We start from the raw sequence: 13,355 nt of genomic DNA, 5'->3' as shown, positions 1-13,355 counted from the left end.
TGTTCAGTGTCTGAGCTGGGGGCTGCACACAGTGAGGCTGCAGTGTTCAGTGTCTGAGCTGGGGGCTGCACACAGTGAAGCTGCAGTGTTCAGTGTCTGAGCTGGGGGCTGCACACAGTGAAGCTGCAGTGTTCAGTGTCTGAGCTGGGGGCTGCACACAGTGAGGCTGCAGTGTTCAGTGTCTGAGCTGGGGATTGCACACAGTGAAGCTGCAGTGTTCAGTGTGGGAGCTGGGGGCTGCACACAGTGAAGCTGCAGTGTTCAGTGTCGGAGCTGGGGGCTGCACACAGTGAAGCCGCAGTGTTCAGTGTCTGAGCTGGGGGCTGCACACAGTGACACTGCAGTGTTCAGTGTGGGAGCTGGGGGCTGCACACAGTGACGCTGCAGTGTTCAGTGTCTGAGCTGGGGTCTGCACACAGTGAGGCTGCAGTGTTCAGTGTCTGAGCTGGGGGCTGCACACAGTGACGCTGCAGTGTTCAGTGTGGGAGCTGGGGGCTGCACACAGTGACGCTGCGGTGTTCAGTGTCTGAGCTGGGGGCTGCACACAGTGACGCTGCAGTGTTCAGTGTCTGAGCTGGGGGCTGCACACAGTGAAGTTGCAGTGTTCAGTGTCTGAGCTGGGGGCTGCACACAGTGAAGCTGCAGTGTTCAGTGTCTGAGCTGGGGGCTGCACACAGTGACGCTGCAGTGTTCAGTGTCTGAGCTGGGGGCTGCACACAGTGAAGTTGCAGTGTTCAGTGTCTGAGCTGGGGGCTGCACACAGTGAAGCTGCAGTGTCCAGTGTTGGAGCTGGGGGCTGCACACAGTGAGGCTGCAGTGTTCAGTGTCTGAGCTGGGGGCTGCACACAGTGAGGCTGCAGTGTTCAGTGTCTGAGCTGGGGGCTGCACACAGTGAGGCTGCAGTGTTCAGTGTCTGAGCTGGGGGCTGCACACAGTGAAGCTGCAGTGTTCAGTGTGGGAGCTGGGGGCTGCACACAGTGAAGCTGCAGTGTTCAGTGTTGGGGCTGGGGGCTGCACACAGTGAAGCTGCAGTGTTCAGTGTCTGAGCTGGGGGCTGCACACAGTGAAGCTGCAGTCTTCAGTGTCTGAGCTGGGGGCTGCACACAATGAAGCTGCAGTGTTCAGTGTCTGAGCTGGGGGCTGCACACAGTGAGGCTGCAGTGTTCAGTGTCTGAGCTGGGGGCTGCACACAGTGAAGCTGCAGTGTTCAGTGTCGGAGCTGGGGTCTGCACACAGTGAAGCTGCAGTGTTCAGTGTCTGAGCTGGGGGCTGCACACAGTGAAGCTGCAGTGTTCAGTGTCTGAGCTGGGGGCTGCACACAGTGAGGCTGCAGTGTTCAGTGTCTGAGCTGGGGGCTGCACACAGTGAAGCTGCAGTGTTCAGTGTCGGAGCTGGGGTCTGCACACAGTGAAGCTGCAGTGTTCAGTGTCTGAGCTGGGGGCTGCACACAGTGAAGCTGCAGTGTTCAGTGTCTGAGCTGGGGGCTGCACACAGTGAGGCTGCAGTGTTCAGTGTCTGAGCTGGGTGCTGCACACAGTGAAGCTGCAGTGTTCAGTGTCTGAGCTGGGGGCTGCACACAGTGAAGCTGCAGTGTTCAGTGTCTGAGCTGGGGGCTGCACACAGTGAAGCTGCAGTGTTCAGTGTCGGAGCTGGGGTCTGCACACAGTGAAGCTGCAGTGTTCAGTGTCTGAGCTGGGGGCTGCACACAGTGAAGCTGCAGTGTTCAGTGTCTGAGCTGGGGGCTGCACACAGTGACGCTGCAGTGTTCAGTGTCTGAGCTGGGGGCTGCACACTGTGAAGCTGCAGTGTTCAGTGTCTGAGCTGGGGGCTGCACACAGTGAGGCTGCAGTGTTCAGTGTCTGAGCTGGGTGCTGCACACAGTGAAGCTGCAGTGTTCAGTGTCTGAGCTGGGGGCTGCACACAGTGAGGCTGCAGTGTTCAGTGTCTGAGCTGGGGGCTGCACACAGTGAAGCTGCAGTGTTCAGTGTCTGAGCTGGGGGCTGCACACAGTGAAGCTGCAGTGTTCAGTGTCTGAGCTGGGGGCTGCACACAGTGAAGCTGCAGTGTTCAGTGTCTGAGCTGGGGGCTGCACACAGTGAAGCTGCAGTGTTCAGTGTCTGAGCTGGGGGCTGCACACAGCGAAGCTGCAGTGTTCAGTGTCTGAGCTGGGGGCTGCACACAGTGACGCTGCAGTGTTCAGTGTCTGAGCTGGGGGCTGCACACAGTGAAGCTGCAGTGTTCAGTGTCTGAGCCGGGGGCTGCACACAGTGAAGCTGCAGTGTTCAGTGTCTGAGCTGGGGCTGCACACAGTGAGGCTGCAGTGTTCAGTGTGGGAGCTGGGGGCTGCACACAGTGACGCTGCAGTGTTCAGTGTCTGAGCTGGGGGCTGCACACAGTGAAGCTGCGGTGTTCAGTGTCTGAGCTGGGGGCTGCACACAGTGAAGCTGCAGTGTTCAGTGTCTGAGCTGGGGGCTGCACACAGTGAGGCTGCAGTGTTCAGTGTCTGAGCTGGGGGCTGCACACAGTGAAGCTGCAGTGTCCAGTGTCTGAGCTGGGGGCTGCACACAGTGATGCTGCAGTGTTCAGTGTCTGAGCTGGGGGCTGCACACAGTGAGGCTGCAGTGTTCTGTGTCTGAGCTGGGGGCTGCACACAGTGAAGCTGCACTGTTCAGTGTCTGAGCTGGGGGCTGCACACAGTGAAGCTGCAGTGTTCAGTGTCTGAGCTGGGGGCTGCACACAATGAGGCTGCAGTGTTCAGTGTCTGAGCTGGGGGCTGCACACAGTGAGGCTGCAGTGTTCAGTGTCGGAGCTGGGGGCTGCACACAGTGAGGCTGCAGTGTTCAGTGTCTGAGCTGGGGGCTGCACACAGTGACGCTACAGTGTTCAGTGTCTGAGCTGGGGGCTGCACACAGTGACGCTGCAGTGTTCAGTGTCTGAGCTGGGGGCTGCACACAGTGAAGCTGCAGTGTTCAGTGTCGGAGCTGGGGGCTGCACACAGTGAGGCTGCAGTGTTCAGTGTCGGAGCTGGGGGCTGCACACAGTGAAGCTGCAGTGTTCAGTGTCTGAGCTGGGGGCTGCACACAGTGAAGCTGCAGTGTTCAGTGTCTGAGCTGGGGGCTGCACACAGTGAGGCTGCAGTGTTCAGTGTCTGAGCTGGGGGCTGCACACAGTGAAGCTGCAGTGTTCAGTGCCTGAGCTGGGGGCTGCACACAGTGAAGCTGCAGTGTTCAGTGTCTGAGCTGGGGGCTGCACACAGTGAAGCTGCAGTGTTCAGTCTCTGAGCTGGGGGCTGCACACAGTGAAGCTGCAGTGTTCAGTCTCTGAGCTGGGGGCTGCACACAGTGAAGCTGCAGTGTTCAGTGTGGGAGCTGGGGGCTGCACACAGTGAAGCTGCAGTGTTCAGTGTCTGAGCTGGGGGCTGCACACAGTGAAGCTGCAGTGATCAGTGTGGGAGCTGGGGGCTGCACACAGTGACGCTGCAGTGTTCAGTGTCTGATCTGGGGGCTGCACACAGTGAAGCTGCAGTGTTCAGTGTCTGAGCTGGGGGCTGCACACAGTGAAGCTGCAGTGTTCAGTGTCTGAGCTGGGGGCTGCACACAGTGAAGCTGCAATGTTCAGTGTCTGAGCTGGGGGCTGCACACAGTGACGCTGCAGTGTTCAGTGTCTGAGCTGGGGGCTGCACACAGTGAAGCTGCAGTGTTCAGTGTCTGAGCTGGGGGCTGCACACAGTGAAGCTGCAGTGTTCAGTGTCTGAGCTGGGGGCTGCACACAGTGAAGCTGCAATGTTCAGTGTCTGAGCTGGGGGCTGCACACAGTGACGCTGCAGTGTTCAGTGTCTGAGCTGGGGGCTGCACACAGTGAAGCTGCAGTGTTCAGTGTCTGAGCTGGGGGCTGCACACAGTGAAGCTGCAGTGTTCAGTGTCTGAGCTGGGGGCTGCACACAGTGAGGCTGCAGTGTTCAGTGTCTGAGCTGGGGGCTGCACACAGTGAAGCTGCAGTGTTCAGTGTCTGAGCTGGGGGCTGCACACAGTGAGGCTGCAGTGTTCAGTGTCGGAGCTGGGGGCTGCACACAGTGACGCTGCAGTGTTCAGTGTGGGAGCTGGGGGCTGCACACAGTGACGCTGCAGTGTTCAGTGTCGGAGCTGGGGACTACACACAGTGAAGCTGCAGTGTTCAGTGTCTGAGATGGGGGCTGCACACAGTGAAGCTGCAGTGTTCAGTGTCTGAGCTGGGGGCTGCACACAGTGAAGCTGCAGTGTTCACTGTCGGGGCTGGGGGCTGCACACAGTGAAGCTGCAGTGTTCAGTGTCGGGGCTGGGGGCTGCACACAGTGAAGTTGCAGTGTTCAGTGTCTGAGCTGGGGGCTGCACACAGTGAGGATGCAGTGTTCAGTGTCTGAGCTGGGGGCTGCACACAGTGAAGCTGCAGTGTTCAGTGTCTGAGCTGGGGGCTGCACACAGTAACTCTGCAGTGTTCAGTGTCTGAGCTGGGGGCTGCACACAGTGAAGCTGCAGTGTACAGTGTCTGAGCTGGGGGCTGCACACAGTGAGGCTGCAGTGTTCAGTGTCTGAGCTGGGGGCTGCACACAGTGAAGCTGCAGTGTTCAGTGTCTGAGCTGGGGGCTGCACACAGTGAAGCTGCAGTGCTCAGTGTCTGAGCTGGGGGCTGCACACAGTGACGCTGCAGTGTTCAGTGTCTGAGCTGGGGGCTGCACACAGTGACGCTGCAGTGTTCAGTGTCTGAGCTGGGGGCTGCACACAGTGAAGCTGCAGTGTTCAGTGTGGGAGCTGGAGGCTGCACACAGTGAAGCTGCAGTGTTCAGTGTCGGAGCTGGGGGCTGCACACAGTGAGGCTGCAGTGTTCAGTGTCTGAGCTGGGGGCTGCACACAGTGAAGCTGCAGTGTTCAGTGTCTGAGCTGGAGGCTGCACACAGTGACGCTGCAGAGTTCAGTGTCTGAGCTGGGGGCTGCACACAGTGACGCTGCAGTGTTCAGTGTGGGAGCTGGGGGCTGCACACAGTGAAGCTGCAGTGTTCAGTGTCTGAGCTGGGGGCTGCACACAGTGACGCTGCAGAGTTCAGTGTCTGAGCTGGGGGCTGCACACAGTGACGCTGCAGTGTTCAGTGTGGGAGCTGGGGGCTGCACACAGTGAAGCTGCAGTGTTCAGTGTCTGAGCTGGAGGCTGCACACAGTGAAGCTGCAGTGTTCAGTGTGGGAGCTGGGGGCTGCACACAGTGACGCTGCAGTGTTCAGTGTCTGAGCTGGGGGCTGCACACAGTGACGCTGCAGTGTTCAGTGTGGGAGCTGGGGGCTGCACACAGTGAAGCTGCAGTGTTCAGTGTCTGAGCTGGGGGCTGCACACAGTGAGGCTGCAGTGTTCAGTGTCTGAGCTGGGGGCTGCACACAGTGACGCTGCAGTGTTCAGTGTCGGGGCTGGGGGCTGCACACAGTGAGGCTGCAGTGTTGAGTGTCTGAGCTGGGGGCTGCACACAGTGAAGCTGCAGTGTTCAGTGTCTGAGCTGGGGGCTGCACACAGTGATGCTGCAGTGTTCAGTGTCTGAGCTGGGAGCTGTACACAGTGAAGCTGCAGTGTTCAGTGTCTGAGCTGGGGGCTGCACACAGTGAAGCTGCAGTGTTCAGTGTGGGAGCTGGGGGCTGCACACAGTGACGCTGCAGTGTTCAGTGTCTGAGCTGGGGGCTGTACACAGTGAAGCTGCAGTGTTCAGTGTGGGAGCTGGGGGGCTGCACACAGTGAGGCTGCAGTGTTCAGTGTGGGTGGTGGGGGCTGCACACAGTGACGCTGCAGTGTTCAGTGTCTGAGCTGGGGGCTGTACACAGTGAAGCTGCAGTATTCAGTGTGGGAGCTGGGGGCTGCACACAGTGAGGCTCCAGTGTTCAGTGTGGGAGCTGGGGGCTGCACACAGTGACGCTGCAGTGTTCAGTGTCTGAGCTGGGGGCTGTACACAGTGAAGCTGCAGTGTTCAGTGTGGGAGCTGGGGGGCTGCACACAGTGAGGCTGCAGTGTTCAGTGTGGGAGGTGGGGGCTGCACACAGTGACGCTGCAGTGTTCAGTGTCTGAGCTGGGGGCTGTACACAGTGAAGCTGCAGTATTCAGTGTGGGAGCTGGGGGCTGCACACAGTGAGGCTCCAGTGTTCAGTGTCTGAGCTGGGGGCTGCACACAGTGACGCTGCAGTGTTCAGTGTCTGAGCTGGGGGCTGCACATAGTGACGCTGCAGTGTTCAGTGTCTGAGCTGGGGGGCTGCACACAGTGAGGCTGCAGTGTTCAGTGTCTGAGCTGGGGGCTGCACACAGTGAAGCTGCAGTGTCCAGTGTCTGAGCTGGGGGCTGCACACAGTGACGCTGCAGTGTTCAGTGTCTGAGCTGGGGGCTGCACACAGTGAGGCTGCAGTGTTCAGTGTGGGAGGTGGGGGCTGCACACAGTGACGCTGCAGTGTTCAGTGTCTGAGCTGGGGGCTGTACACAGTGAAGCTGCAGTATTCAGTGTGGGAGCTGGGGGCTGCACACAGTGAGGCTCCAGTGTTCAGTGTCTGAGCTGGGGGCTGCACACAGTGACGCTGCAGTGTTCAGTGTCTGAGCTGGGGGCTGCACATAGTAACGCTGCAGTGTTCAGTGTGGGAGCTGGGGGCTGCACACAGTGACGCTGCAGTGTTCAGTGTGGGAGCTGGGGGCTGCACATAGTGACGCTGCAGTGTTCAGTGTCTGAGCTGGGGGCTGCACACAGTGACGCTGCAGTCTTCAGTGTCTGAGCTGGGGGCTGCACACAGTGAAGCTGCAGTGTTCAGTGTCTGAGCTGGGGGCTGCACACAGTGAGGCTGCAGTGTTCAGTGTCTGAGCTGGGGGCTGCACATAGTGAAGCTGCAGTGTTCAGTGTCTGAGCTGGGGGCTGCACACAGTGAAGCTGCAGTGTTCAGTGTGGGAGCTGGGGGCTGCACACAGTCATGCTGCAGTGTTCAGTGTCGGAGCTGGGGGCTGCACACAGTGAAGCTGCAGTGTTTAGTGTGGGAGCTGGGGGCTGCATACAGTGAAGCTGCAGTGTTCAGTGTGGGAGCTGGGGGCTGCACACAGTGACGCTGCAGTGTTCAGTGTCTGAGCTGGGGGCTGCACACAGTGATGCTGCAGTGTTCAGTGTCTGAGCTGGGGGCTGCACACAGTGACGCTGCAGTGTTCAGTGTCTGAGCTGGGGGCTGCACACAGTGACGCTGCAGTGTTCAGTGTCTGAGCTGGGGGCTTCACACAGTGAAGCTGCAGTGTTCAGTGTCTGAGCTGGGGGCTGCACACAGTGAAGCTGCAGTGTTCAGTGTCTGAGCTGGGGGCTGCACACAGTGAGGCTGCAGTGTTCAGTGTCTGAGCTGGGGGCTGCACACAGTGAAGCTGCAGTGTTCAGTGTCTGAGCTGGGGGCTGCACACAGTGAGGCTGCAGTGTTCAGTGTCTGAGCTGGGGGCAGCACACAGTGACGCTGCAGTGTTCAGTGTCTGAGCTGGGGGCTGCACACAGTGAAGCTGCAGTGATCAGTGTCGGAGCTGGGGGCCGCACACAGTGGCCCTGCAGTGTTCAGTGTCTGAGCTGGGGGCTGCACACAGTGAGGCTGCAGTGTTCAGTGTCTGAGCTGGGGGCTGCACACAGTGAAGCTGCAGTGTTCAGTGTCTGAGCTGGGGGCTGCACACAGTGACGCTGCAGTGTTCAGTGTGGGAGCTGGGGGCTGCACACAGTGACGCTGCAGTGTTCAGTGTCTGAGCTGGGGGCTGCACACAGTGAAGCTGCAGTGTTCAGTGTCTGAGCTGGGGGCTGCACACAGTGAAGCTGCAGTGTTCAGTGTCGGAGCTGGGCGCTGCACACAGTGAAGCTGCAGTGTTCAGTCAGTCACTCACCGAATGAGAAATGTCTTCGGTAGGGATACTGGTAGTACAGAATCTCATCGACGAACATTTCCACCATGCGCAGTGGAATCTTTTTCTCCTCGAGGCACAGAGCGAGTGTTCCGAAGGAGATGTTCAGAAGCAGTAAGTTCGTTTCTGCGATTGAGGAGGAGACAAAACAAAGATTATTGTTAAATTCTCTGTCCAGCAAAGGCTGCAGTCTCCGGTCCGGCCATCTCCCAATGTGAATTTCCAATGAGGCCACCCCCACACCCCCGGGAAAAACCACAGTGAATGCTGTTGGCAAAATGCAGAATCGCACCCATCACGTCTGACTTATATCAGCATTGGAGTCACTGTGCACAGTTCCAGTCTCCGTATCACACTGGGAGTCACTGTGCACAGTTCCGGTCTCCGTGTCACACTGGGAGTCACTGTGCACAGTTCCAGTCTCCGTATCACATTGGGAGTCACTGTGCCCAGTTCCTGTCTCCGTATCACACTGGGAGTCACTGTGCACAGTTCCTGTCTCTGTATCACACTGCGAGTTACTGTGCACAGTTCCAGTCTCTGTATCACACTGGGAGTCACTGTGCACAGTTCCTGTCTCTGTATCACACTGGGAGTCACTGTGCACAGTTCCAGTCACCGTATCACACTGGGAGTCACTGTGCACAGTTCCGTTCTCCGTATCACACTGGGAGTCACTGTGCACAGTTCCTGTCTCCGTATCACACTGGGAGTCACTGTGCACAGTTCCAGTCACCGTATCACACTGGGAGTCACTGTGCACAGTTCCTGTCTCCGTATCACACTGGGAGTCACTGTGCACAGTTCCTGTCTCAGTATCACACTGGGATTCACTGTGCACAGTTCCTGTCTCTGTATCACACTGGGAGTAACTGTGCACAGTTCCTGTCTCCGTATCACACTGGGAGTCACTGTGCACCGTACCTGTCTCCGTATCATACTGGGAGTCACTGTGCACAGTTCCTGTCTCCGTATCACACTGGGAGTCACTGTGCACAGTACCTGTCTCCGTATCACACTGGGAGTCACTGTGCACAGTTCCTGTCTCCGTTTCACACCGGGAGTCACTGTGCACAGTTCCTGTCTCCGTATCACACTGGGAGTCACTGTGCACAGTTCCGGTCTCCGTGTCACACTGGGAGTCACTGTGCACAGTTCCTGTCTCCGTATCACACTGGGAGTCACTGTGCACAGTTCCGGTCTCCGTATCACACTGGGAGTCACTGTGCACAGTCCCGGTCTCCGTATCACACTGGGAGTCACTGTGCACAGTTCCTGTCTCAGTATCACACTGGGATTCACTGTGCACAGTTCCTGTCTCTGTATCACACTGGGAGTCACTGTGCACAGTTCCGGTGTCCGTATCACACTGGGAGTCACTGTGCACAGCTCCTGTCTCCGTATCACACTGGGAGTCACTATGCACAGTTCCTGTCTCCGTATCACACTGGGAGTCACTGTGCACAGTTCCTGTCTCCGTATCACACTGGGAGTCACTGTGCACAGTCCCTGTCTCCGTATCTCACTGGGAGTCACTGTGCACAGTTCCTGTCTCTGTATCACACTGGGAGTCACTGGGCACAGTTCCGGTCTCCGTTTCACACTGCTAGTCACTGTGCACAGTTCCGGTCTCTGTATCACTCTGGGAGACACTGTGCTCAGTTCCTGTCTCCGTTTCACACTGGGAGTCACTGTGCACAGTTCCTATCTCTGTATCACACTGGGAGTCACTATGCACAGTTCCTGTCTCTGTATCACACTGGGAGTCACTGTGCACAATTCCTGACTCAGTATCACACTGGGAGTCACTGTGCACAGTTCCTGTCTCCATATCACACTGGGAATCACTGTGCACAGTTCCTGTCTCCGTATCACACTGGGAGTCACTGTGCATAGTACCGGTCTCCGTATCACACTGGGAGTCACTGTGCACAGTTCCTGTCTCCGTATCACATTGGGAGTCACCGTGCACAGTTCGGGTCTCCGTATCTCACTGGGAGTCACCATGCACAGTTCCTGTCTCTGTATCACACTGGGAGTCACTGTGCACAGTTCCGGTCTCCGGATCACACTGGGAGTCACTGTGCACAGTTCCGGTCTCCGTATCACACTGGGAGTCACTGTGCACAGTTCCTGTCTCCGTATCACACTGGGAGTCACTGTGCACAGATCCTGTCTGTGTATCACACTGGGAGTCACTGTGCACAGTTCCTGTCTCTGTATCACACTGGGAATCACTGTGCACACTTCCTGTCTCTGTATCACACTGGGAGTCACTGTGCACAGTTCCGGTCTCCATATCACACTAGGACTCACTGTGCACAGTTCCGGTCTCCGTATCACACTGGGAGTCTCTGTGCACAGTTCTGGTCTCCGTCCCACACTGGGAGTCACTGTGCACAGTTCCTGTCTCTGTATCACACTTGGAGTCACTCTGCACAGTTCTGGTCTCTGTATCGCATTGGGAGTCACTGTGCACAGTTCCTGTCTCTGTATCACACTGCGAGTTACTGTGCATAGTTCCTGTCTCTGTATCACACTGGGAGTCACTGTGCACAGTTCCTGTCTCTGTATCACACTGGGTGTCACTGTGCACAGTTCCGGTCTCTGTATTACACTGAGAGTCACTGTGCACAGTTCCTGTCTCTGTATCACACTGGGAATCACTGTGCACAGTTCCGGTCTCTGTATCACACTGGGAGTCACTGTGCACAGTTCCTGTCTCTGTATCACACTGGGAATCACTGTGCACAGTTCCGGTCTCCGTCCCACACTGGGAGTCACTGTGCACAGTACCAGTCTCTGTCCCACACTGGGAGTCACTGTGCACAGTACCTGTCTCTGTCCCACACTGGGAGTCACTGTGCACAGTTCCGGTCTCCGGATCACACTGGGAGTCACTGTGCACAGTTCCGGTCTCCGTATCACACTGGGAGTCACTGTGCACAGTTCCTGCCTCCGTATCACACTGGGAGTCACTGTGCACAGATCCTGTCTGTGTATCATACTGGGAGTCACTGTGCACAGTTCCTGTCTCTGTATCACACTGGGAATCACTGTGCACACTTCCTGTCTCCGTATCACACTGGGAGTCACTGTGCACAGTACCTGTCTCCGTATCACACTGTGAGTCACTGTACACAGCACTCTCCCCGCTATCCCTCTAAATGATCCTTTTCCAATTTCTTATCCAATTCCCCCTCGATTCCCCGTCAATCTTCTCCCACTGCCCCCTCGGCAACACCTTCCAGATGATGACCACGCCCTGCCTTGTGCCCACCCAGCCCGATTCTCTTCAATCTGTGCCCTCTGCACAAGGACCCTCCTGACCCTGGGGCACTCTCTGCCACCGAACCCGCCTCACCTTCATCGAAGGAAGTTAGTATATATTCGTACGTCTCCGTGTTGTCGAAGGACAGGCTACCTGTAAAGAAAGATGTCAGAATTACTCTGGTTCACTTTTTACAAAGTCTCGACTCCAACCGAGGCATTGGACAGTGACGGGAAGGCGAGGGTGAGGCTACGGCTGGGTGGGGGGGGGGGGACTGTTAAATTACCCCACAGTTCAGCTCCCTGGGTAGTCGACAATGTCTGGAAGCGCTACCAAGCGACGCTTTTCGAAGGGCCTTCCCTTCGGGCCTGTTACGATTGCCAAGCCAGACAGGAGTTACCTGAAGATTACGAGTAACATAATGCAGACTCCTCCGACTGGGTCCCACCCACCATCACACACATAATTAATTAGTTTCTGAACTGGATTTGGAAAGGCTGCAGAGATAGGGAGGATTGTCAGGGCTGGAGGAGGTTACAGAGAAACGGAGGGGTGTAGGGGCTGGAGGAGGTTACAGAGATAGGGAGATTTGTAGGGGCTGGAGGAGGTTACAGAGATAGCGAGGGTTGTAGGGGCTGGAGGAGGTTACAGAGATAGCGAGGGTTGTAGGGGCTGGAGGAGGTTACAGAGATATGGGAGGGTTGTAGGGACTGGAGGAGGTTACAGAGATAGCGAGGGTTGTAGGGGCTGGAGGAGGTTACAGAGAGAGGGAGGGTTGCAGGGGCTGGAGGAGGTTACGACAAAGGGAGGGTTGTAGGGGCCAGAGGAGGTTACAGAGATAGGGAGATTTGTAGGGGCTGGAGTAGGTTACAGAGATAGCAAGGGTTGTAGGGGCTGGAGGATGTTACAGAGATAGGGAGGGTTGTAGGGGCTGGAGGAGGTTACAGCGATAGGGAGAGTTGTAGAGGCTGGAGGAGGTTACAGAGATAGGGAGATTTGTAGGGGCTGGAGTAGGTTACAGAGATAGCAAGGGTTGTAGGGGCTGGAGGATGTTACAGAGATAGGGAGGGTTGTAGGGGCTGGAGGAGGTTACAGAGACAGCGAGGGTTGTAGGGGCTGGAGGAGGTTACAGAGATAAGGGAGGGTTGTAGGGACTGGAGGAGGTTACAGAGATAGCGAGGGTTGTAGGGGCTGGAGGAGGTTACAGAGAGAGGGAGGGTTGCAGGGGCTGGAGGAGGTTACGACAAAGGGAGGGTTGTAGGGGCCAGAGGAGGTTACAGAGATAGGGAGATTTGTAGGGGCTGGAGTAGGTTACAGAGATAGCAAGGGTTGTAGGGGCTGGAGGATGTTACAGAGATAGGGAGGGTTGTAGGGGCTGGAGGAGGTTACAGAGATAGGGAGGGTTGTAGGGGCTGGAGGAGGTTACAGAGATAGCGAGGGTTGTAGGGGCTGGAGGAGGTTACAGAGATAGGGAGGGTTGTAGGGGCTGGAGGAGATTACAGAGATAGCGAGGGTTGTAGGGGCTGGAGGAGGTTACAGAGAGAGGGAGGGTTGCAGGGGCTGGAGGAGGTTACGACAAAGGGAGGGTTGTAGGGGCCAGAGGAGGTTACAGAGATAGGGAGATTTGTAGGGGCTGGAGTAGGTTACAGAGATAGCAAGGGTTGTAGGGGCTGGAGGATGTTACAGAGATAGGGAGGGTTGTAGGGGCTGGAGGAGGTTACAGCGATAGGGAGAGTTGTAGAGGCTGGAGGAGGTTACAGAGATAGGGAGATTTGTAGGGGCTGGAGTAGGTTACAGAGATAGCAAGGGTTGTAGGGGCTGGAGGAGGTTACAGAGATAGCGAGGGTTGTAGGGGCTGGAGGAGGTTACAGAGATAGGGAGGGTTGTAGGGACTGGAGGATGTTACAGAGATAGCGAGGGTTGTAGGGGCTGGAGGAGGTTACAGAGAGTGGGAGGGTTGCAGGGGCTGGAGGAGGTTACGACAAAGGGAGGGTTGTAGGGGCCAGAGGAGGTTACAGAGATAGGGAGATTTGTAGGGGCTGGAGTAGGTTACAGAGATAGCAAGGGTTGTAGGGGCTGGAGGATGTTACAGAGATAGGGAGGGTTGTAGGGGCTGGAGGAGGTTACAGAGATAGGGAGGGTTGTTGGGGCTGGAGGAGGTTACAGAGATAGGGAG

General features: G+C 56.9%; 1 protein-coding gene across 1 annotated transcript in view; it reads right to left on the bottom strand.

Annotated features, from left to right (window-relative positions):
• The window catches only part of LOC140411300 (uncharacterized), a 432,312-nt gene that overhangs the window by 418,406 nt on the left and 551 nt on the right, over positions 1–13,355 (bottom strand). Inside the window, exons 2-3 of the mRNA XM_072500422.1 lie at positions 11,273–11,332; positions 7,891–8,034 (exon numbers count right to left, since the gene is read on the bottom strand). Of these exons, the coding sequence (XP_072356523.1) occupies positions 7,891–8,034; positions 11,273–11,332 (204 nt within the window). The remainder of the gene's footprint in view (positions 1–7,890; positions 8,035–11,272; positions 11,333–13,355) is intronic.

This window comes from Scyliorhinus torazame, chromosome 4, assembly GCF_047496885.1.
Source record: "Scyliorhinus torazame isolate Kashiwa2021f chromosome 4, sScyTor2.1, whole genome shotgun sequence".
Lineage (NCBI taxonomy): Eukaryota > Metazoa > Chordata > Chondrichthyes > Carcharhiniformes > Scyliorhinidae > Scyliorhinus > Scyliorhinus torazame.
This window is presented reverse-complemented; position numbering and strand designations above follow the sequence as displayed.